General features: G+C 39.6%; 1 protein-coding gene across 4 annotated transcripts in view; it reads right to left on the minus strand.

The window, feature by feature from the left end:
- LOC149310621 (G patch domain-containing protein 2-like) overlaps window positions 1–26,777 on the minus strand; it is a 146,004-nt gene that overhangs the window by 38,797 nt on the left and 80,430 nt on the right. For 2 of the 4 annotated variants that reach the window (XM_089529320.1, XM_089529319.1), the window contains exons 6-8: window positions 10,495–10,562; window positions 8,652–8,691; window positions 5,939–6,009 (exon numbers count right to left, since the gene is read on the minus strand). In XM_089529320.1, coding sequence (XP_089385446.1) covers window positions 5,939–6,009; window positions 8,652–8,691; window positions 10,495–10,562 — 179 coding nt within the window. The remainder of the gene's footprint in view (window positions 1–5,938; window positions 6,010–8,651; window positions 8,692–10,494; window positions 10,563–26,777) is intronic. The other 2 variants (XM_089529321.1, XM_089529322.1) reach the window with 1 other exon arrangement.

Genomic DNA, 26,777 nt, shown 5'->3' on the forward strand with positions numbered 1-26,777 from the left:
GTAAAAGTGTGATATACAAAGACAACTATATCAATGATACATGATTTACCAAGTAAATTTTCAATTGTTCTAACCTCTAAGAGGCTCACTGTCTTGACTCCTCCTTGTTCTAACCTCTAAGAGGCTCACTGTCTTGACTCCTCCTTCCCCCAATTCTTGTAGGAATATGCAATATAACGATACTTAATGTCAGATGAAGAAAGTTTTAGATTTCTAAACCTATTTCTAAAAACACAGTACTTAAGCACATACATCTATGTTATTTTGAACTAAGCAAGTGTAATCAGAATTTCACACTGAATTCATCCATTGGCTTGCCTATTCCTGAAGCTTTTCCTCTGGCTTAGTTACAACCATGACATCATCAGCATAACATGCACTGCAACATCTGCTTTCACACTACTGAGAATGCTATTGTACTAACAAGTAACAACTATGACCATTCTGGATTTTTTTTTTTAAAAAAGAATGTTAAACAGATGTGATAGAACAATTCAGTTCTGTCAACTCCTTTCATATAATGCCAGGATGTTAAGATTGGAACTTTAATGGTGACACATTTATTTTATATTGAATAGCAACATAATGACACTATGAAAGAGGAAAAATGTATTTTCCTTGCTAGGAGACTCTCTCATCTCCGTGAACAGTACTCTATCATCTCCTAGCTGTTCCCAGCCTACTTCAAACGCAGGAGATGATGAAGATTTACCTGCAGTAAGTGTGCCATGTATTTTTTTAAAAAAGAAAACCTGATGGGAAATGAAGTCTATTTGTACAGTTATTCTTAACATGCTTGCCTCCAGAGACTCATGAACTTTATGCCAACCAAAAAGGCTTTTAAAATATCTGTACTGGAGTCTTACTGTCCTCAAAAAGGATAATGCATTGTTTTTTCTTGCTTCTAATTAGTAATTTTAGCATATGTTCAGCATTTAACTCTAAATGTTTGCCTTTTCCCCAAGCTCTAAGACAGCTGTCCAAGATGTGAATGCCAGAAAGCATTTAAATATCAACATCTGTTGAATTATGTTAATGCAATGTAATATAATTGGGCATGAGTTGGAATTGATCAAAAGTATATGAATTAGACAAAGACAAATCTAAACCAATTTCATTTCACGAACAAGTCAAAGGTGGCACAAACTTGTATACTAATAAACTACCATGATCAGAACACAATTCAGGACACTTCGGTACAAAAACTTAGAATATGAATAAAAAACATAAAAACAAACACAAAGCATTTTAATAAAAATCATGTTCTCACAAGCCAAGGCTTAGGATTTCATTTGTTCTTCAAAACATGTCACATAACATTCCGTTTTAAAAGAAGTGTTATATTTTATACTAAGGAGTAAATAAGACCAAGAACACATAGCTCAGACTGAGTGAACTGCAAAGCTCCTATAGGATACAACATTTTATTGTTCCAGAGAGCCTGGTAAAGGAGTGACAATTTTGTTGTCCTCCAAATGCTACTGGACTACAACTCCCACCACTCTTCATAATTGCCTATGATGGCTAAGACTGCTGGGAGATGCAGTTCATCATCTTGAAAGCTACAATATTACTCCTGTTCTAGTATTTGATTCAATTTGTAGTGCTTTCTTGAATATAATATTGGTGGGCTTCTGAAAAATGAATATGTACATAGGAAATTCATATTGATCTTACAATCCAACTTTATTCTTAGAGAATCTATGTTGGTTAGTAAAACCCATTTAAGACACCTATCAAGCTGTTATTAAATTAACATTCTACTATAATAATTATAATAAATAATAAAAATTTTATTTATATTTTCATGCCTGGATCGAGGCGGGATTACAGCCTAGTATAAAAATAGAAGTACAAGCACAACAATTAAATACATAAAGAATTAGCAATTAAAAACAAGGTACCAAACTATGATGATTAAAACACTGCATAAATTTTCTTACACACTGAGCACTATGAAAACTGCACTAGCACTTCACACTTTACATTTCTAGACCACTTTATAGTGAACTAACCACTTTTTAAGCAGTTTAAAGTGTGTTAGCCAATTGCCTCCAACAAGCTCGGTACTCATTTTACTGACCTATGAAAGGATGGAAGTCTGAGTCAACCTGGAGCCCTGCAGATCAAACTCACAACTTTGTGGCTGCAGTACTGGCATTTAACCACTGCATCACCAGGTCTCCTGCACATGGTGTTTTTTGCATTCCTCTCTGATAACGTCTCAGGCTTCAGCCCAGAGTTCTTCTGGTCACTTAGACTTAACAGTGCAAATCTCTCTTTTTTTAAACAAAATATTTAATTTTTCAGGGATGTTCTTCAGGATTTATTTCAGCATGATGGTTGGTTTAGTGTTGTTCTTTAGCTTTACTCTGTTTGATATCAGCAGTTCATAGCCTCTGCCACAATCTGGTCCTGTTTTTGTAGAGAGAAAGGAGTTTCTCCATTGGTTCCAATTATGTAGCCTATTTGATTTCTATATTGGTCATCAGATGATGTCCATATATACAGTAAGCTCTTCACTAGTTTGAAGAAAGTGTTTGTGATGAACTCAAAGACTTAGCTGTGTTCGTCTGGGGAATCAGTGTACTGAGGGATCTTGTAGCACCTAACTGAAAGAAAGAATAGTAGTATGAGCTTTTGTAGACTTCAGCAAACCTCCTTCAGATTCATCCAAGTATATTGAAGTCTACTAAAGCTCATGCTACCAGCTTCTTTCTTTCAGTTAGCCTCAAAGATACTACAAGATTACTTTGTGATGAACTGTTGGTCTCACAAAATTCAATCAGTTGGTCTCCTGCTTCGTTTTTTGATCCTAGGAGAAATTTTCCTACAGTCTATGATTCTGATCTGTTTCCTGCTTTTACGTACCAATCACCTATGATTAAAAAGATTTGTTTCGACGTGTGGTCAATTTTCTCCTGGACTTCAGCATAGAATTCTTCATTATTTCTTCTTCTTCTGTGACTGGAGTATAAACTTGGATTATGATTATATTGACATGTTTTCCTTGAACTGTAATTGACATGGCTTGGTTAGACTTTGCAGTATTTATTTATTTCTTGTATTCATACACTGCTCTTCAGAAATGGTCTCAGAGCTGCTTGAAAATTGGTAATTAGACAGTTCCCTGCCCTCAGGCTTCCATTCTAAAGATACGACACATAAGGAAAGGGGAATGGCAGTCGGGGAGAGGATTAAGTCCAGCAGAAACTGCTTCTTATTCTTTCCCTTTGAGGCCACAGCAGCGGCAGCTGGAATGGAGGGAAGGCATTTCGTCTGCCTCTGAGCTGGTCATAGTGGAGCTGTGCCTGTCTCTTATTCTTTTTATATATGAATTTTACCACTTTTGCTACATCTCTCCTCACTAAAAATGCCACCCTATTTCTTCTTAGATTCTCACTTCCTGAGTAAAACAGTGTGTGGCTCAAAATGTCCCATTCCTGCTCACTTTAGTGCACTTACTCCAATAACTACAATGTTTATACATTCCATTTTTGTTTTACTATGTCTAACTCTCCCATTTCATGCTTCACATGTTTCATTTTCCTTTAATATTTATTAAGTTTTAGACGTCTGTTTCACCTCTGAGCATGTCAACAGTTGAACATCCTTTCCAGCTTGAGTCCAGTTGTGCCATTAGTCACAGCACTAATGGTAGTTGTCTTCTGCTGTGCTCTAGAAGCTTGTTGAGCATCTTCTGACTTAGAAGTGTCATCTTCTGTCACTATTTCTGGTTTCATTATGGATTGTGCTATCATGTTCTTCATGGTAAAAGACATTCAAAGGGGGTTACTGTGCCTCCTTAGTGCAGTGCTAACAAGGACTGTCTCTGCAAGATCCTCTGGCATTGTAACTACCCCCAACTACTGCTTCCATGTAGTTGTTTGGAACATTTAGTCTAGTGCCTCAGCAAAAGCCTGTCTGACATGAGAGATCCTAACAGCCACCCTGCTACCAATGGCACAGGCTCTTGCCTCACAGAAACATGCAATTCCACCACCACAGAAAACTTGTGCCATCATGGGTGCCCAATTACTATTTCTCTACATTTTACTCCTTTTCTTTGGATTTTTTTTTTTTTAGCTCAGAATGCTTGTAACTATTATGCATCTGAATGGACCCTTCTGTGGGCATGAAGAATAGAATTAGCTATAAATTCCTTGCTTTGATATCAAATAAAATATCAAAGTGTATTTCTAGAAAGCTATAATGTGCTCAAATTGTGTACAAAGTTTACCTCTTCGGTGCTGCCATTATTTTCCACAAAAGGCACATTAAATGATTATAATTCTGGTAATTAACCAGTAAGTGTAATGTACAGTTTTTCTATTCCAATCTATTAACAGCTGCTCAAAAATTTTAGTAATTAATGGTTTCATTTATTTTTGGCAAACCTGTAACATGACAAATAATTTTCTATCTACTGCAAATTAGGGCCTCTTCCCAAACAACAGATGACATGGTGGGAAAAAGGGAGCAGGCATCACACTTGCACATCTTTCCCTCTTTAGAAGATCAAATAAAGAACAGCTGTAATTCTATTTGTCACATCTGTGTAACAAAATATAGTCATCTGTATCATATGAAGACAACAAGGAAGTTCTGTTCAGATGGAACAAGCTTCCCCACCAACCTGATAGGGAAAAGGCTTGCTACAGGAATAATGGATGATTTTGTTTTCACATTTCCCATTTGTGTCTTTCTGCTCCCCTATTTTTAATTACCTGTAGTTATTAATTGTTGTTAACAGCAACGTTTTTTTAAAATCCCAGAAATATAAAAATATAATTTGGTTTAGATATCACCAAAATATTTCTGAGATCAAATAACTTAAATTTGTTTAAAGAAAATTAGGATTTAATTAAAAATAAAGCCTCTAACAATTCACAAGTTTAAATTGATCCTTTATTTTACTTCAAGCAGTCCCTTTTAACAATATTCATATTTTCCTGATAACGGATCTGATAGCCATAATATCTAGGTCTTAATCTTTCTACCAGCCCGTTGAATTGCTTTCTACCAGCAATTCTAATGTCTAATACAATAAATTTAAAAGAATGAACTAAAAAAAGAAGGAAATGCACTTTGGAAACTTATGAAAAATGTGGTAAGCAGAGGACTTGCTATTTCATTTGGGGAAAGGTAAGGGCTCATTTTAAACATGGATTATAATATTTATTACATAACACCTATCACAGTTCATAGAATCATAGAGTTGGAAGAGACCACAAGGGCCATCCAGTCCAACCCCCTGCCATGCAGGAAATCCAAATCAAAGCATCCCCGACAGATGGCCATCCAGCCTCTGCTTAAAGACCTCCAAGGAAGAAGACTCCACTACACTTTGAGGGAGTTTTTTCCACTGTCAAACAGCCCTTACTGTCAGGAAGTTCCTCCTAATGTTGAGGTGGAATCTCTTTTCCTGTAACTTGCATCCATTGTTCCGGGGCCTGTTCTCTGGAGCAGCAGAAAACAAGCTTGCTCCCTCCTCAATATGACATCCCTTCAAATATTTAAACAGGGCTATCATATCAGTTATGGAAATCATATCAACATAAGGAAATCTAAGCAGTATAATAGCTCACATGCACAACTATGAAGAAACTGACAAGAATGTTCTTTATCCAGTGCATCAAAATATCCAGTATTTACTTTAGTTTGTATGTTCTATCCTAATGCTTCCAGTCATAAGATGGTTATGCTAACCAGTAACAACCCAGTTTATTGACACTTTCAGAACCTTCTTCAAATCTTTTCAAACCTCTGCCTCAGACCATTTGTTTAGCCCAAAATACAATTGAAGTCTCGATTAGTTAGACACAGATTTTTGATCTCTCTTGCAGCTTCTGTATTAGCACTTCAACTATTAGAAAAAAAATATGCATGGGATTTAAATGTTGTTTAAAATATCACCTTTATTATATATTAAGCTCACCTGCTTGCTGTTTTCACTGAACTGTTTTTCTTGTGTCCTCTCTCTGATCGGTTGTCTCGTAGGAGCTGAAGCTACATAAAACATTGAGAAGTCATATAGATATAAACTAAGCCAATGTTTCTATTTGCAGAAATAAGTAACTATTGCCATGCTTTTGTACTAGTCTTCTTCAAAGGGTGCAACATTCCTGAAATATTTTATGTGTAATATTTCTGCGGAGTTCTAAAACAACAAAAGCTCAACTTTAATTGTATTTCCTCATTTCCCCATGACTGTACTCCTGCAGCTTCTCCTATGATAAAGGATCCATATAGGAATAGCATCGTGGAGAAATGATACTAGAAATGATACCGCACAGAAAAGGGGCTGGTAACTGCAGTTGGTCCTGGGTTCAGTTTCCTGCTCCTGGACATTCCTGGGACTACACAGACCATCAAAAATGTTACAAAACAAATAGAAATGTAGAAGTGGATGGACATTTTTTTTTCAAGTCTGGCTTTAATTTTTTTTTTAATCTTCTGTAGTAAAGTGTGAAGCTGTCACTGATTTAATGTTTTATTTTTTATTTATTCATTACCAATAAAAATAAAACTGCTCTTCATCTTTGTGGATAGCAGTATAGAATATAAATAGGATTAAAGGGAGTATCCACTATAATAAAAACACTCTACACATTATTACTCTGAGAACAGAGACAAGCAGCAAACACAACAAAAACAGACAAAAAAATTATTAAGATTTCTGGGCAAACAAAAGGTTTTTAGCAGGCACTGAGGCAATTGCTATGTTGGCAGTAGCCAAACCTTCATGGGGAAAGTATTCATAGTCTGGACACCACAAATGAAGCAACTCTCTCTCTTGTTGACAAATTAAGTGCCTGCAGCACCTGGAGAAGAGCCTCTTCCTATCATCTTACATCACTGACATACCTATCTGAATCTGTTTCCAATAGTTTTGCAATAACTATGCTGCACTCTCCAGCCAGATATTAGAGGAGGACTACTTGACACCTGAATTTAATAGTTTTTAAATACTGAATAAGAATGACAAAAACATTCTCAACTCCATCCCACCCTGCTGAAATACTAATCCAAACACAGAAAAATCCAAATATAGAAGCCATGTTAGCAGGAGCAGTAACAACGACACCCTTGTTAGCAAAGACCACATTCCTAACTCACACAATGTTGCAGACTTATTAATGAAGACGATATGTTAGTATTCTTCGAATGGTCTCTGCCAGGGGATGAGGAGTGCTGCTGCTGAATGTGAAGGCTCTGGTAGAGGGAAGGGTCCTCAGATAGGAGGAAAGCAACTGCCACCAGCAGTGCAGCCAGAAATCTCCAAAAGAGGATTCCATAGAAAGGACGGAGCTGGCTTGGGCTCTGCTGTATCCAAAGCAGCTTTGAAAACAACTATATGAACTACTGTATAAACAGTAAAACTAATCTTAAAGAGGCATTCAAAGATAATTTCTTTGAGAATAAATTTGAACAGAATTCATCAGTCAGACAAGGTGATTTAATCCTGTTCAAAGATGATGTGAATATTCCATCAAATAATCTTTTAAAAAACTTTTCATAAATGGGTGCTATGCAGTTGAGTGGTGCCAGGTTTGGAAGATGAACTATCTGTATGATTTGTTTCATTGTTGGGCTGACAACTGAGAAGACAGCCTACATGAGGGAGATGGAAGCTTAGCACCCTGGACAGTTGCCTGCCCCTCAACCCAACTCGGTGCACCTGTACAATGAGGAATGCCCAATATCATAGATACTAAAATGCTTGGCAGAAGCTTTATTTTTGTTTTATGTCCCTGGTTTTATAACTCCAGTAACTCAGTTGACTGAACACATCTATACCTACCAAGTCAACTGAAAAAGGATCAATAAAGTTATTATATAACACAATTTCCTTATCAATGATCTTGGAGTACTTGCTAATTAATTGTAAACGGCATCAGCCTTGTAATTTACCACTTGTCTGCTCTCAATTTGGTGGAAAGGGCATTATAAATAAATGTTGTTGTTATTGTTTTTATTATTACTTCAGAAACTAAAAATATTTACAAGAATGAGTCTTAACCTAAAATAGAGCTGTCTTTTGTTGGGATGTAATGAGTTAAGGTACCCAAGATGCTGAGCTGCCGAGAAGGAAAATGGGTCCTTTTCTCCAGACAACTCCACCCCATTACTGTTTCCAGCTAGTGATTTTAAGAACTAGTATTTATGAATTGGTGCCCATGTTTATTTTTTTCCTCTTCTCTCAGCATCTACCGCCCCTCCCCCCCTTTTTTACCATGTCTTTTAGATTATATATCTGTGGATAGAAACTGTCTATTTCACTGGTAGGATGCAGGCCTGTCTGATATTCCTTTCTGATGAATAGAGTGAGTTTCCCAGCTGGAAATACTCACATTTCTTGTAATCACTAAACACATCATTTCTGAGTACATCACTGTAATTATTTTTTCAAATTCCAAGGAAGGTTCACCGCATACTGTTAACTGTTCTTGCCTGAGAATCCATTGCCATGCCCACAATGGTTTCATATTGGCTATCTGTTATCCAATATTTTCAGTAGCTTTCAGAAAAATGAAAAAGATAGTTTGATTCTTATTTCACAAACTGGTGCTCTTGTTGCTCCAGACAAGTGACAGTTAAATTCTTTTAAATATTTGAAATAAACTGTTCTTGATCAAAGTAATTCTTACCTGGCTATGTTCCTTCCTAGCCCCAGGGCTAAACCAATGGCTATGGGAAGGGAAAAAGAAAGGTTTAGTAACATAGCTAACTGAAGCACGAGCTGTCATATGACTAGCCTGTGCGTGCTCTCGGGTATTTTATTGTCCACCAGAACGATGTAGCCTTTGGCTATGATTTATTTAAATGGGATATTTTACAGAAGTCTCAAGGTCTGCAGCAGTTTTCACAGGAAGGTATCTCATTCCACAGAAGTCTACTGCTAAGGTAAGTGAACATATACTAAATCATTTTGAAAGAGCTTAAAGATTCTGAAGATGTACATCCATCATTTTGATAATATTTTCACTGTGTTTGTGCTCCTAAAATGAAACATTATGATTATGGCATAATGTAAATGTTGATAATGAAAATGCTGAAAGTGGAACATGTTTATTCATTATTAGGGGTTTAGCTGTAAGGATCGTGCTCTGCTGCACACACCTACACAGCTATATGCAATTTACATGGCAATCCTATGGATGTTTACTAGAATTAAGGCCAATGGTGTGTACTGCAGGCATGTTGTGGAGCCCTGGTGGCACAATGGTTAAATGCCTGTACTGCAGCCACTTACTCACAAACCACAAGGTTGTGAGTTCAATACCAGCCAGGGGCTCAGGGTCAACTCAGCCTGGCATCTTTCTGAGGTCACTAAAATGAGTACCCAGCTTACACATTATAAACCACTTACGGAGTGCTTAAGGTCACTGATAAGTGGTATAGAAATGTACTTGCTATTGCAATATTGCATGTTAGCACAGGATAGCAACACTTGTATCTGTGAAATGCAGTCCAATGTGACATTATGGATACTTTTTCATACAAAACTCAAGAGAACAAAGATAATAATATTATGGTTCAGAATTTGTGAATGGTTTTGCCTGTTACATCACTGGCCAATTTCAGCTGGCTTTTATTATCTACCAGGTTTTTATCATGTACCAATCAGGATCATGCTTCTTCAGGATGCCTCACATGCTTACTGCAACAGCTAATGTCAACAAAGCCTTCAGCAGGTAAAAGGGAAAATCATAGCTTTATGAAGAGAAATGAGAAGCAATAGGCATTAAACACATACTGGTATCATTTTTAGGCTTTTAATGCCATCATCACTGCTAATTCAATTACAAATGCTAGGCTTTTGGCATTAACACCATCCCCGCTTTTGAACAATCAGTTAAAAATCAATGTACATTTAAGTTTTTATGTAAATGTTACACCATGTATTACATTTTGATTTCCTTCAGACTTCAGTTCTTAAAATCCTTTATGGCCAAGCAGGTATATGTATTCACCACCTTAGGATAACATTTCATGCATCCGATGAAAAGGACTATAGTCTCTGAAAGCTTATTCTGTTGTAAATTTGTAAAGTCTTTAAAGTTTCAAGAGACCTTTGGGTTAAATTTTGCAAACCAGCTCATGCATTTCTCTGTTTAGCCTACACTAAATGCAAAGCAAAGGATTCAGAAAACAAGGCCAGACAAAAGCAAGGTGAGGGCTCATGCAGCTGCTTCTTCTTTTCCTTTGCTATACTTCTGGTTTTATGACTGTGGGTTGCTCCTCTGCAGCATCCAGAGAACCCAAAAGACGTAGTGTGATAAAACAACTGTAAACTGAGCACAGTTTCAGGGTTAATTTACAAATGTATTTTCAGACAAAAGCATTGAGAAGGACTACACATGCTCTAGGTACATGCTCCAAACTGTCTTGATGGACTGGACCACTATAGAAAAAAATCCAAGATGTAATTAAAACAGGGACAAAGTTAAAGTAAGCAGAAGAAATAATAACCCTGACATGGATACTTACTCATGATGATGAGACTCCTGGGACAAATGCACAGCTTTCTTGTTACTGCATGAGCCTGGAGTAGTAATCTAAATGAAGCATAAATAAATTTTGTAAGTTGCATACAGGAATTTAGGTGGACATGGCAGTTACTGCATACAAACTATGTATATTTGAACAATGAAACCATTTAATAAGTTGTATACTATGAAGACACTGCTGTTATCCATGTAAGCATGTGTATGTATTTCTGTAAATATAAACAACTACAATAATAGTTTTCATCATTTGATGCAGATACTGAATTGAAACTGCAACAAAGAAATGACTAAAATGTCATTTTGCATTCTAGGCAACCTCTGAGCATTTGGGTGTTCTGAAGAAGCAACAGTCCATTCTCTGCTGATTCCACCAGACTATTCCTTTTCTGTATCATTCTCCTGGAATCACCTTCATTGGTGGTATATACTCTCACCCCATCAGCCTTCAACAAGTGCTTATGCATGTGGAAGTGAACAAATTCTTGAGAATCTTATGAATGTAGTTGACAATCCAAAGGAATTCTGAGTACCATGTTGACGAAATTATCAATGAATGATAATATTCTTCATGCTTCTGGCAAGGAGAATCATATAATAGCAATACAACGAGAGAACAGCAGGCTGCAGTATGCTGCTAGTCCTTCCTACTACCACATTGTTTGGTCAAGATCATACACCAGATGAAGGACAGTAGTTATCACTCAGTGGTTTCTACAAACATACTGCTTTATATACAACCAGTAAGTAATCTTCCATAACAACCAAATTATGTTAGAATAACCCAGATGTAAAAACAAGTATGCATGTGAAAAACAAATCCTGTGGCTAGGAAGACAAAGGTAAAATTATACATACAATCTAGTATCTTCTAACTGTAACATGGAAATGGCTACTAATATTAACATCCTTTAAGATAATGAACAGAAGATCAACAAGGTATCCAAAAAGTTGTCCACATGGGACAAAAGACCTGTATTCCCACATCAGCCTGACATTGTCCATTTCAGACAATGCAGGCCAACCCCCCAAGGCCAGGATCAGATTAGATCATGGTAGACTGGACACAGATCCAGTCCAATCCCAGGGTAAACAGCCTTTACCCTGGGGTCAACCTGACCCTTGTTTGCCAAAGATTTTCCAGGAAACTCCATGGCAAGCCCCGGCTGTTTACACGGGCCCCCATGCTCCTTACATTGTTGTGCCATCGCTGGTCTCCAATCTTTCCAGTGCATGAGATCAGATGGAGATACTACAGTATATCCCCTAAAATACCATCACCAGCACTGTAAGGGTTAAAAAGTTCACATGCTCTAGTGGACAGGTAGATAACCCAGCATCCTTCTGATCACTGAACATGGGTAAGGCTTGTGGAAGCCATAGTTCAAAACATTTGGATAGAACCTGATTGCCTAACTTTGGTTCAATGTGGAGGCCTGTAACACTGAGCACAGGCACGCACATATAATGCAGTGGTGTGCTTCTACTATGTATGTCATAAATCACTGTTATTTCATTTCATTTGTACTGTATACTGCCATTTTCCCAAAGTGAAATCCAAGTCAGCTACCAGAAAAAGTCATTAAAAGAAACCAGAACAATACAATTAATTAAGACAATTAAAATCATCACATAAAATAATATAAAATGATTTAAAAAGCCATACAAAGTTTAAAAAGAACGATAAAACATTCCATACTTTCTGAAATATTTCTGTATACAATTTCAATAGTTCATAGAATCATAGAGTTGGAAGAGACCACAGGGGCCATCCAGTCCAACCACTGCTATACAGGAAGACACCATCAAAGCACCCCACACAGATGGCCACCCAGCCTCAGTTTGAAAACCTCCAGTTAAAGTAGGTGAAAAAATGCAGGATTTTTCTTTACAGTATGAAAAAGAAGACAAACACTTATTTTAATATTTGACTTACATCTTGGGGGGGGGGACCTCCCTGGGAGGAGTTTACATGGTTTGAAATTCTAATGATTTTGTAAATAAAAATGCAACTTGTACTGATTACAACATTAAGAACACGATAGTTACTTTAACAATGGAGGCAAACATTTGGCTCAACTCTTGAGTTGCATCCTGCATTAATCTCAAAATGAGGTTTTCATGCTATTCCAGTGGGTATCCCTGGAATACAGTAATCCATTTTCTACACTGTGACTATAAGAAAAGCCGACTGTGCCTATGTCATGCTTTGTTAGAGGTTCATGATCACATTATCTCATGGTGGACCTGACACTTTTATTCAGTTTACAGTATGTTCTGTGTACAGGCAACTTATTTCCTTTGCCAGGGCTGCTGACAACCTTTTCCACACTATATTAATCTTGTTTACTGACTTTATCTTGGTACAAATATCAGAAAACTGAACTTTTTATCTCAGGGAGAAAATAAACAACATGTTGACAGAAGCAGAAGCTATTTTCTGGACTAAAATTGGTTGTTTACCTCCAGCCATACTTATGGAAAAATTGTTTTTAAGTCCCCATCTTGCACAAAATACATAATCCATAATTTAATAAATGTGGACATTCCATGGAAAGTCGCTGAGATACATTGGATTGGATAAGGAATATATGAATACGAAACAAAATATAATTTGTAGGTAATTTACACATAAATAAGAATGTTTTATCTAGTGCACAATTCACTAGAGCTCAGATTTCTTCAACATAACCAATCAGAGGCTTTTCATGGTCATAATGTGCTGCTGTAACCCATGTGCTAGCATCCTGATGAAGGATGTCAGTGATGAAGGTGTGAATACCTTAGGGATGTAGAAGACCAGGTTGTATACATCCCTGTTGCATATCCATATGCATAATCATTCTCTGAAGCACAGGACTTGAAGGGTGTTGGTACAATGGACCCAAATATGTGTGACTAAAAAACAGGACTCTGAATAAAAAATGGGAGAGTAGAAGGGCAAGGAAGTCATTGGAGGTCTTTAAATAGAGGCTGGATGGCCATCCATCAAGGATTATTTGATTGAGAGTACCTGCATGGCAGGGGGTTGAACTGGATAGCCAGTTGTGGTCTCTTCCAACTGTACAATTCTATGAAGGTTTATGGAGTTTTGGTGATTTGTTTGTTAAACAGATGGCACTATTCTGACACCAAGTTAAAATGTATCCAGGGATAGCCATGTTGGCCATATAACAAAGTACAGCCTCATTCAAAATTCACAAAATAGTGAAATCTTTATTGGACCAACCAAAATGCAAATTATATATGCCGCAAGCTTTTGAATCTCCACTGGTTACTTCATCAGGCAAAGGTGTTAAAATGATACAAGAGGGGAAAAATCATTTTAATGATAGTCATAGCTTTGCATTTGGTCAAGATGTTGCAATTGTAGTCCTCTGTTCAGATGGTATGGAAGGGTACTAATGCAGGTGGGCCCCTTCTTCTTCTGGCCCTGTGGGTACTGGGAGATAAACTTTAAATTCTATTTGCACGATAAAAGGCTATTGATTTTGGGATCCAGTTTGTCTTGAATCCTTTGTGCGGCCACAAATCCCTTTGTTAGGAAGAAAACGCTGAATTTCTCAGGAAGTCTCCATGTTATCGCATCAGGAAAACTTGAGGTGTTGTTAAGGTAAAACATGCCAATGCAGTCCCAATTTAGTTTTAAAGTTTAAATGTGTCAGATATCTCTGAGATCATATCAATATATTGAAATTACCTTGAGAATAAAATTATACTACATTAACTATTCATATACAAAGGTCAGCGTTCTGGTCAGAATCATCATCATCATCATCATTCTTCTTGTTTATTTATATAGTGTCATAAATTTGCCCGGCACTTTACAGGCATCATCAAAACAGAATATAACCTGCCAATGGCGTACAATCTAAAAGTCATAAAATATAAACTATACAAGATTATTATTATTATTATGCTTTATTTTTATAGTGCTGTAGATTTGCACAGTGCTGTACATACAAACAATAGATAAGAGTAAACCTACCCATTGCATACAATCTAAGAAATAATAGCATAATACATATAAATTATACATAACAATACAGGAAATAGTTCAATAAAACAGGCAACAAATTAAAAACGTCAAATAGCAAACAATAGTCACGCAATGCCTGGGAATGCTTCTCTGAACAGGATGGTTTGCAACTCAGTTTTGAAACTGGTTAAAGAAGTGAAGACAGTACGCGTGGGGGAAGGAGGTTCCTAGAGTGAGGGGCAGCAAGTGAAAAGGGATGAATCAGGGATGGAGCAAAGAAAATCCTGGGCTGAGACAGCAGACCTTGACTACCAGCCTGAGGGGGAAGGTGAGGAGAAAGAAGGTTAGATAAATACGGAGGGGCCAGCCCATGGAGGGCTTTAAAAGTTAACAACAGGAGCTTATACTGAATACGGAAAGGGAGGGGAAGCCAGTGAAGGAACAACAACAAAGGAGAGATATGGTCGGAGTGGTGGGCGGATGTAATAATGCATGCAGCTGAATACTGGACAGAAATTAAATGATGGAGGTAAGAAAGAGGAAGCCCAGCCAGAAGGATGTTACAGAAATCAAGTCGTGATTAGTCGTAAAAACAACTAATAGATATAATCATATATAACATTATAAAACAATATTAAAATACAGTTCCAAATGCTTTGGAGAACAAGAAAGTCTTTAATTCGGATTTAAAACTAACAAGAGAAGAGATAGTCCGCAGATGTTCAGGAAGGTAGTTCCAGTACGGTGCAGCTAGTGAAAAAGAATTAAGCCAAGCCAAGGAAGAAGAAGCCCTTGGCTGGGCATGAAGACCTGGGCTCCTGGACTGCAAATCTCAAACAGGATGGTAAGATGAAATAAGGATTGACAGATAAGGGGGAGCTAGGTTGTGTAAAACTTTAAACATTAAGAGAAGAAGCTTGTGCCAAACCCTAAAAGGAATGGGTAGCCAGTTAAGAGATGCCAGAAGAGGGGTGACATGATCAAAGCAATGAGCTAAAAAGCTAATCTTAGCAGCAGAATCTTGAATGGAAAACAGAGGACCAAGTTGGGACAATGGGAGTGTCAAAAGAAGATTGCAGTAGGGAGATAACTAGGGCATGAACTAAGGTCTTAGCAGAAGAAGCCAATAGAAAAGGTCTAATTTTAGCAATATTATAAAGAAAAAATCGGCACGACCTGACTACAGCCTGCATCTGAGGAGCAAAATAATTTTTTTTTTAAAAAAAAAATAAAGTCAAGGCTATATGCTTCCTTTACAGGATGAATGAGAACAATATTGACCATGATAGAAAATGTATATTGTAAAGTAGGTTTTGGAGGAAAGATGAGTAGTTCTGTCTTAATAGCCATGTTAAGTTTTAGATGCTGATGAAACATCCATGATGAGATAGCTGAGAGACATGATGTAACACGTTATTCAATAGCCAAAGAAAATTCTGGAGTAGAAAAATATAACTGCATCCTACATCTTAATGATCTGGTCCATTAGTTGTTCTACAATCTGTCCATTTGTGTGAGAAGGACTCAGAGGTGGTAGCCATGGGAGTGGCTTAGACCATTGCCTTTCCTCTAGCATGAGTGATTTCCAAGCCAATGTTCCTAAACTGCTTTTAGCTTTGATGATCCTCAACTGCCCTTGGAAACCAGGCATTTTGAAACTGGTCAATCGGAGTCCCCAGCTACCTTATGTGGCAGATGCTGTCAGTGTTATCTTTCTCTCTTCATTGCTGTTTCTGCAGCCTTTCACATCTTGCCACTGCTGCTGTTGCAGACTTTCCTTGCAATGATGGAGGAATTCAACAAGATTCCAGCCCAATTTTAGTTAAAAAGATATGTGTTCAACTGGTAGTAGTGGGAAAAAATGCAAGAAAGTTTTGAGAGAATGTTGTTAAAACATTAATGTTTTAATGTTTTTTATTAGTTTTAACTATGCTGTTTTTAACTTATGTTTTAATGTTGGTAATACAGTGGACCCTTGCCTTACGTGGGGGATCTGTTCTGGACGCCCCCGCATAAGGTGAATTCCGCCTATGCTGGAGCCCCATTAATAATAATAATAAATTTTATTTCTACCCCGCCCTTCCATGGATATGATCAGGGCGGCTTCACTTGAATGGGGCTCGTGCGTGTGCCCCATTCATCTGAATGGGATGCGCTGCCCCTTGCGCCCTGTGCAGCTTGAGTGCGTAAGCTCAAAGGCGCTTCTAGCGTGCCCGTGCATAACGCGGGCGCACTGTATTTAATTATCTTTTAACTTTTGTAAGCAGTGTTTTAGTTCTGTCTTTTTAAATTATTGTAACCCGCTTTGAATCTCATTGTGAGAGAAAGGCGGGATATAAATCATGGAAATAAATGAATATAAATAAATATAATTTTCCATTAAAACATATCCAATGATTTGAAAAATGCATGTAGCAGATTTATTTCAATTTCAACTATTCATCTAACATCTGGAAGAAGGCAAAATGAAAAACAAATGTTTGGAATGCCAAAGAAACATTTCTAAAAGATGGCACTAAAAAAGGAAAGTCTATGGTTGGAGATATGGTTAAATAGATTCTTCTCATTTGTCTTCATTTTAAGTTTTACTCAGAGGAGGGAAAAAGTATGCTGTGAAACAGTGAGAAAATGGGACATTAGAGAAACAACTGTTGGCAGGGTCAAGCCAGGTAATTGTGATATGTTTAGACTGAGTGTATACGCACCAAAAGAAGAAAAAATATATCATCAAATTAGTGTCCAGGTTTATGTAGCACACTGAGTGGCCTCTATTGGCTAACCAAGGGCTACATAAGTCACCTTGTCATCTATTATTATGATGTTAAGTTTCACAATGGCCAAAGAAATACCTTTATAAGAAGCTTACTTCATTTATCAACAAGTAATGTTTATACACTCAAAGAAAGACTACTGATGTTGAAAATGCAACTCACTTCTATACTACTAAGACCTTAAACATACAGACATTTTTGAAGAAACAGAGACAAATAAGTACTTAAAGCAGGCAAGTGAATGAGTAAGAAGGGATGAATTCTGAGCTTTATCTTCTTATTGTGTTACCACCGGTAATTACAATTAAAACTAAACTTTTCATAAGGTTATGATTCCACCTCCTGAAACTAGTCTTATAATTACTTTCGTTTTTGATTGCAAAAAGTAACATAATAAAGTCTGACCTATGTTGCAATCCACATTTTGCAAATAGTCTTGCATGAGATTAAGAACAATAGATGGGCACACACATTAATACTGTAAAATGCTGTATATAGTTTATTATGCATCAGTCTAGCAGATCTCATCCTGGATGACAGCCCAGCTTGTATGTAGTATTTATTCACTGTTTCCTATTTGGATCAAACAGTAAATCAAAGGAAAATCCTCTAACCAAGGACCATGAGGGCAAAGGACTCATTCGTGATTTGAAAAATTATGGTCTATCACACAGAAATGGTGCCATTTGAATTGAACCTCAACACGGAGAAAAGAGAATACTTAAACTCTAAATTGGTTTTGTGCTTAACTGCAGTCAACTTTAACTTAAGGTAACCCTATGAATGAGAGACTTCTAAGGGCCGAAACAGATGGGCCTGAAAAAGTGGGCTGCAGTCACTCCGGTTCAATTTGTGGTGTGGCAACCGCATGCACCCAGCCCTGATCCGGGTTGCCATATTTTACAGCTCTTTTTTTGGCCAGTTCTTTGTAAAAGACACAGCCTTGGCAAAGTATCTGGCTGCACTCGGGCTGTGCGTCATCTACTTATTTATTCCCAAGGTTTATATCCCACCTTTCTCCCACAGTGGTATTCACAACACTATGCCCTAAACATGGTCAAAAACCAGTTTATTTGCCCCGTCTGTTTCGGGGCTTTCATCAACAGCCCTGCTGAGCTCTTACAAACTCAGGGCTGTGTTTTCTTTGCTTGAGTTTATCCACACGTACAGTAATGTGGTCTTCCTCTTCTCCTACTGCTTTCTGCTTTGCCTAATATTATTGTCTTTTCATTGTCATGTCTTCTCATGATATGTCCAAAGTATGGCACTTTCAGTTTAGTCATCAGGCTTGATTTGTTCTAGGAATCATTTATGTTTCTTTTTGGCAGTTCATGGTATCTGTAGAACACTTCTCCAGCATTTGATTTCAAATAAGTTGATTTTGTTCCTATTATGACACTATCTAGCTTTCACAAGCACACATAGAAATTGGAAATACAATGGCATAGACCAGTGATGGCAAACCTTTTCGATACCGAGCGCGCAAATTCAGTGACTTTCCTACACTGGGTGGCATTGGGTGCCAGGGGCGGGATTTCTGCCTTCCAGGGGCAGGACTTCTGGGGCAGGACTTCTGGAGGTGGGACTTCCACCTTCCGAGTGGTGAGACTTCCAATTAGTTCTTTTACTTTCTTCAGTAATCATTCCAAGTTCTTACTATTTTCTTCTAGTAGAACGGCATCATCTGCATATCTTAAATACAGTATATACAGTTGATATACAGTACTTTCCTCCAATTTTCATGCCTTCTCCTTCCATCCTGTTTTAGATATGATATGTTCTAGGTAGAAGTTAAACAAATAAGGCAGTAAAATGCAGCCTTGCCTGATTCCCTTGCCAATTGGAAACCATTCTGTTTCTCCAAATTCTTTTCTCTTCTAAGTACAGAGCATTAGGATAATTAAATGTTGTGGAACATGCATTTGTTTATGAATGAGCTAAAGTTTTTTATGATCTATATAATCAAAGGCTTTGATATAAAGCACAGGCTGAGTTTCTTTTGAAATGAATTTGTGCACTCCATTATTCAAAATATGTTTATAGTTTGACCTGTTGTGCCTCTACATTTTCTGAACCCAGCCTGGCCACCTGGCATTTCTCATTCTATAGACTGTAAGTTTTTGTTGTAGAACTTTGAGCATCACTTTGCTTGCATGGGGGATTGATGCAATGCAGTGGCATATTACACTGATACAAGATGGCAAAATAATACCATCTTCAAGATGATAACAATTTGTATTTTAAAATTTACTGATTTTAGTTTAGGTAGCCATGTTAGTCTGTTGCAGAAAAAAAATGGTATCTTATGTGACCATTGAAGACCAATTATTAGGCCCAGGGAGAGTTAGGCTCATAAAAGTTAATGAAGAGAATTAGGTGAATTCGTACCAATTTATACCAGCTCCAGAATTTAACAGGTTGGTCCAGTTGTGTTCCAGAAGACTGAAACAATCCAAAAAAACTTTGGATGAATCTAGTAATCTGTACATTAAAAATAAACAGGGAAAAGCCAATGTTTTCAACATACAAGTAAGAAAATGCTAAGCTGGTGGAAATCAGACAAAGAAGAAAGACATGGGCTTTTCTCAGGCACCATCTCCTCCTAACCAAGACTTGGGCAACCAGCTGTGAAAGAGATGGGATGGTGGAAGGATGATGCCATGTTTATTTATTTATTTGTTTGTTTGTTTCCCACCACCTTTCTCCCCAAGTGGGACCCAAGGAGGCTAACAACATATATAAAATACATTAAAACAACAATTAAAATCATAGAAATCGTATATGAGATAAAAGTTTCTAATGGGAGCCCAGAATACCAAATGTTTTATAGGGAATCAGAGGGATTTGTCTGGGGAACTCACTATTTAGACTAATGGTAAAGCATCCGCTTGGCAACTCTGGTTTCCCTATGCTGCATCACTGAATCTACTATTTAGGCTGATATAGCAGTAACACCCTCTTCCCAAGTTAGGTGTCATTCTCTGGCATTACAATGATCATATCCTACTCTTAGTTAAAGTTATTTATATTCTCTGCTTGTCACTTGACTCAAGAAATGAGACTAAGGGCTCAAGAAATGAGACTAAGTTGTCTAGACGACGACCTTTTGTGTTGCCATCTAAGCTTCAGAGTGCAGGGTTTATACGCCATGTGCTCTGGAGCCTCCCGGAAGCTGGCTTCAAACGTCTAGCTGCCCAGATGTAGGCCAGCTTCTGACCGCAGGAAAAGCTGGCTTTTTGCCAGCCGAAAAGGAGCAGCTCTTTGTTGCTCCTTTTTTGGGTGGCTTCAAGGTGAATTGGGGCCATGGCATGCATTTGTCCCAGCCCCAATCCAGCTTCAGAAGGAGGAACATCCCTTTGTCTATTTCAGCCTATAGTTTAAGACTGATACACTATCTGTCTGTCTGTCTGTCTGCTTTTCCCAAGTGTTGCTTCTTGTCTGCTTGGTGCCTTACGTTCTTTGCTCTTCTTCAAGCAGAAGCTGTGTGTGTGTGTGCATGTGTGGGTGTCTTATAGGTGCTGCAGAAAGGTGTCTCAGGCCTAGGGGGATAATGTCAAGAAAAAACAGCATGAATTGCCAAGATTGAGCAGTCAGCGTCTTTGGAAGAATTTAAAAACAGTCAAGTTTATAGGTGTCTTAGCACTAAAAATCCCTGAAGTTGCCTGTCTGAAATTTGGCTAGATTAATACTTCCTTTGGCACCTAGCATGTCTATACATTTTATTCAGATGTGTGAAAAAACAAAAAAAGTTAGAGTTCCATTTTGGTTTCTCTATTCTTGAATCTTTAATAAAACCAGGTCCAAATCAGAATGGGGCTGCTGTCACTAAAATCCCTCATGCAGAGCCCTAATAAATACTTCCACATGCTTGCCCAATCATTGCATATCAAATGAAACAAATGCTTTTAATGTCGAATGCCTAGAAGGTCTCTTCTTTTGTACTGAGTAGGCAAATCTCCCCAATGGACTAAGGCTTATGGAAAAAGCTGCTTTCATGGACTAGAATCCACTCCATTACTTGTGAATTACAGCACAAAGATTCTGGCATTTGTAAGCTAACCAAATCCTACAGCAGGATTTTTTTTCTTTTAAAAACAACAACCTTATTTTTGAAGAGGCCATTCTTAAACAAAGAAAACTGAAAGAAAAACCACAATGTGAAACTACTGAATTTATCAATTTTAATACCTGTGGCCTGAATTAGGATAATTGCTCTTTATCAAATTTCAGCTACCAATTAGCTAATCCATATCAGGGTATTTGTGTTACCATCAATACTGCTTTGTGAATGGCCACTGTTTATAGTTTAAAACAGTGGTCGAAGTAAAAAGTCCAACACTGCTTTACTTTCTACTCTTAGGGGGCGTTCCCACATGGCAGATAAAATGGATTATATTGACGCGATTCTGATTTGGATTATGTTCCGGGAATAATTCGATTTTTTTCCATCGCTTCCATTACCAAAAGGGGCAAATTACCTCGATTCATTTAGACCCTGTTTTAGTTCCCATTTATTTTAAATCGCTTTATTTTAAAGCAGATTAACTTGCTCCCCGTTCCCATTTGTGTCCACAAGCTGTCAATCAAGTGCGTAGGCTTCAGACGTCACAAGTCTAGGGGTTTTTATTTTTAGGGCAGCCAATGAAAATTGGCTGCATCCAAGGCTCTTCTGTTGTGTCTCCCCAGACTAGAAGGAGGCTTGGCAAATCGGATCAAGGAGGAGAAGGCAGCGGGCTTCATTATTGGGGAGAGAATCTTTGGGGAAGAGAGAAGATAAGGCTCGATCCCCCCCCCCCAAGATCCCTGGGTGTCCAGGCTCTCCATTCCCCAAAATCACTTTGCCTCCCCCATTGCTCCCTGGGCTGTCTGGGGGGCGATCAAGCAGGGATGTCCTACAAAGCCCATCCCATAGTTCCTCTGGAAGGAGCCTCCTTTCTCAAAAATCGCTTTGCCTCCCCCATTGCTCCCTGGCTGTCTGGGGGGGGGGGGCGCGATCAAGCAGGCATTTACTGCAAAGCCCATCTGCTGCTCAGGTGTCCAGGCTCTCCTGTGTCTTCCCATAGTTCCTCTGGAATGAGCCTCCATTCCCCCAAATCCCTTTGCCTCCCCCATTGCTCCCTGGGCTGTCTGGGGGGCGATCAAGCAGGCATGTCCTGCAAAGCCCATCTGCTGCTCAGGCAGAGGTGAAAAAAGAAAAAAGAATAGTTTAAAATGGTGTTCAATGGCTCTTCTCGGTCTATGAGGAGCTGAGGGGAGGTTGCAATCCACCGGGGGAAAGTCTATGCGAATTGAACAAAATGGCGCTGGCAATGCAGAAAGAGACCAAAGAGGGTGACACCCCCAGGCCAGCCCCTTGAGCGCTGCTCCTCTCATCTCCAGGTTCCCGAATCAGACACCCTTTCCTTCCCATTTGGATACCGCGAATCATACCCCGCTTTCAAAAATAACCCGCGTTATAACCTACTATTTTTTAAAACCGGTTTATAGGCATCTAATTCGAATTATACGATATAATTCGATTTTGAATCGAATCGCAGTGGAAATGATTCTAGGGCATTGAGGAACTAATTCGGGCATCAGTGGGAACGACACCTCTTAATTCACTTCATGATCCGCTTTATAGGCAAGTGGGACCTTATTAAGTAAAACCGTTCTTTCTTCATAATATATTGAATTGGCAGCTTAGAATAATAATAATAATAATAAATTTTATTTCTACCCCGCCCTTCCAAGAAATGATCAGGGCGGCTTACAAAGTTATAAAAAACATTACAATACAGGTAAAATTCAATCAACAATTAAAACCATTATTACAAAGACAGGAACAGGAAACGATAAGTTAAAAAATACATATATCAGGGGCAGTAGAAAAATGCAAAAACAATCATCAATCCAGGGTCAGAGAGAAAAAAAGGGGCAGGAGAAACAGACAAACAATTTAAGGTGGGAAGGCCAGCCGGAATAGATATGTTTTCAGCTGTTTTTTAAAAACATCTAACGAGGCGGCGGAGCGAAGCTCTGCAGGGAGCTTATTCCAAAGTACAGGGGCAGCAGTGGTAAAAGCCCTCTGTGAGGTCCGAGTCAGATTAGACCTAGGGACCTCCAACAATTTGGTCCCAGATGTTCTGAGTGTGCGGGGTGGATTGTGTGGGGAGAGGCGGTCCTCCAAGTACCCTGGGCCCAAGCCATTTAGGGCTTTATAGGTCAAAACCAACACCTTGTATTGAGCCCGGAAGCGAATAGGCAGCCAGTGAAGATCTTTTAAAATAGGTGTTATATGGTCCGACCTGGAGCTACCAGCGACCAATCTGGCTGCCATATTCTGCACTAATTGCAGCTTCCGAGTTTGGTACAAGGGTTGCCCCATGTAGAGCGCATTGCAGAAATCCAATCGAGAGGTTACCAAAGCATGTACAACAGATTCTAGGTCCTTTCGGTCCAGGTAGGGACGCAGCTGGCATATCAGCCGAAGCTGATAACAGGCACTCCTGACCGTCGCATCCACCTGAGAAGTCAGCTGGAGCGACGAATCAAGGAGTACTCCCAAGCTGCGCACCGAGTCCTTCAGGGGGAGCGTGACCCCGTTCAGGGCCGGGTGACAAATCTCACCACCAGGAACCGGGGAGCCTATCACCAGTACTTCCGTTTTCCCTGGATTCACACTGAGTTTGTTCTCCCTCATCCAGCCCATTACTGACGCCAAGCAGGCATCTAGAGGAGAGATGCCAACCTTAGTTACTGCATCAGTCGGAGACATAGAGAAAATTATCTGGGTGTCATCAGCGTACTGATAACACCGCGCCCCATGTCTCCGGATGATCTCTCCCAGCGGCTTCATGTAAATGTTGAATAGCATAGGGGACAAGATCGCTCCCTGAGGGACACCAGATGTCAGGGCCCTCCTATCGGAGCGACAGTCCCCCAGCTCCACCATCTGGGATCTGCCCGAGAGGTAGGAACGGAACCACTGCAAAGCAGTGCCCCCAATTCCCAACTCCCTCAGGTGTCCCAGAAGGATACCATGGTCAATGGTATCGAAGGCCGCTGAGATGTCCAAAAGCACTAACAGGGACACGCTCCCCCTGTCCATGCCCAGACGGAGATCATCAACTAAGGCGACCATGGCAGTCTCAACTCCATAGCCCGCCCGGAAGCCAGTTTGAAATGGGTCCAGAAAAACGGTGTCGTCCAAGATCGACTGAAGCTGGAAGGCGACTGCTCTCTCGATCACCTTCCCTAAGAAAGGTAGCAGCGAGATTGGTCTATAATTATTACGAAGCAGGGGGTCTAAGGAGGGCTTCTTTAGCAGGGGTTTAACCACTGCTGATTTTAATTTAGATGGAAACTGGCCCTCACTTAGAGATGTATTAATTATGTGGTGCAACATTAGTCGCACCACATCTCCCCCCTGAGCTGCCAACCATGAGGGACAGGGATCAAGAGAGCAAGTCGTCCTCCTAACACTTCGGAGGATCTTGTCCACTTCATCGGTACTAACAAACTCAAAGTGATCCAGTATAACAGGGACCACGGACGCTTCGGACACCTCTCCTATAGGATCTGCACAAAAACTGGCGTCGAGATCAGCCCTTACCCGAGAGATTTTATCCGCAAAGAAGTTGTTAAAATCGTCGCAGCAGGCTTTAGATGGCTCCAAGATAGGGCTCAGGGTGGGAGGGAGTCGAATTAGCTCCCTCACAACCCTGAACAGCTCTGCCGGACGCGACTCTGCGGACGCAATACGTGCAGCATAGAAGGAGTTCTTTGCTGCACGTATTGCCACTCCATAAGCTCTTAAATGAGAGCGAAGGAGTGTCTTGTCAGACAAGCGCTGATGTCTTCGCCATTTGTGCTCTAGTCGTTGCGCGACCCGCTTCCTTACCCTGAGATCTTCCGTGTACCAGGGTTGTTTATTGGAAGCAGGCCGGAAAGGACGCTTGGGAGCGATGCTGTGTATAGCCCTAGAGAGATTAGTATCCCAGATGTCGACTAGGGCATCAACAGAATCGCCGTCAGAGCCAGTCGTATATCCCTCTAGGGCTTCTTGGAACCTTATGGGTTCCATCAGCCTTCGAGGGTGGACCATCCTAATAGGTCCGCCACCCCCGGGAGGGTTAATGGTAGGAGCCTTGATTCTAGCCTCAACCAGGAAATGATCCGTCCAAGGCAAGGGAGAGACATTAGAGATCTCTACCCACGGAGCCTCCATGTCCGTACTGAAGATCACATCAAGAGTATTACCGGCACAATGAGTTGGCCCTGAGACTAATTGAGACAGGCCCATGGCTGCCATGGTAGTCATGAACTCCCGAGCCGCACCTGTTGGAATATCACTGGCCTCGAAAGGGATGTTGAGGTCCCCCAGGACAAGAAGCCTAGGGGACTCCAACACCAGTTCCGAGACCAGCTGTGTCAGCTCGGCCAGGGAATCTGTTAGCGCACGGGGTGGCCGGTAGACCAACAGAATCCCCAGACTGTCTCTGGCCTTCATGGACAGGTAAATACATTCGATGTGATCTGTTTTCCGGATTGGGATCCTGGTTAAGGAAAGAGTGTTTTTATGGACCAAGGCAACACCGCCCCCCCGCCCACCTAACCTGATCTGGTCCTTAACTGAGTACCCGGCTGGAAGGGCCTGGGCCCACACTGCCTCACTCTCAGGCCCCAGCCAGGTCTCAGTGATGCACGCCAGGTCACAGTTTTTATCTTGCAAAAGATCATAAACGATGTGGGTCTTATTTTTTATAGACCTGGCGTTGCATAGGAGCAGAAACAGGGTTTGTGGTACGACTGGGCTGACCCTCAGGCCTCTTTGGTTAGGAAAGTGGAAGGAAGGAGAGATAGGTATCACACATCGATCTCCCCTTCCGTCTAAACACCTATCCACAGTCCTACCGCCATACCTCCCCTTACCCCGCACAACCTCAATTGGGGCTCCCATTACAAATGCATCCGCCACCACAGTTGGCCTCCCATATCCCATTCCCACCCCACAACCGACAAAATCTAATAATAACAATAAAACCCCGCAGCAACAAAGGAAGACAGCAGAAGTTGTCATTCCTAATAACACTAACTAATCCAAAAATTACCCCAAATTATAAAAACCCAGCTCAAACCATAACAAACTGGCGAGCAAATAGATTCCTGTCCCTTCTAAGGAAGGAACGCCAGCCCTTCGCCAAAGAGGAAAAAAAAAAAATAGAATAGAACTTTATGTATCTGATAAGATGGACTTTAGTCTCCAAAAGCCTATGTAATTCAAAATGGGATACACTTTAAAGTTTTATGTGACTTTTTTCTTGGGTATAAGAAGACAAAATTAATTAATGACAATTAAGATATTCTAGTAAATCACACCCTATCTAAATCCGAAGAACATTTACTTTGCATTTCCAAGAAGATGTACTTGTATAACAATAGTATCCCTCCACACTCTGTATGGTGTTAAGTAAATTCTCAGTATATTTACTTTGAAATCATTCTTTTGGTTTCATTAGAAGTTACTTTCAAGTA

Source organism: Sceloporus occidentalis, unplaced genomic scaffold (assembly GCF_023333645.1).
Source record: "Sceloporus occidentalis isolate IW3139 unplaced genomic scaffold, rSceOcc1.0.p SCAF_6, whole genome shotgun sequence".
Taxonomy (NCBI): domain Eukaryota; kingdom Metazoa; phylum Chordata; class Lepidosauria; order Squamata; family Phrynosomatidae; genus Sceloporus; species Sceloporus occidentalis.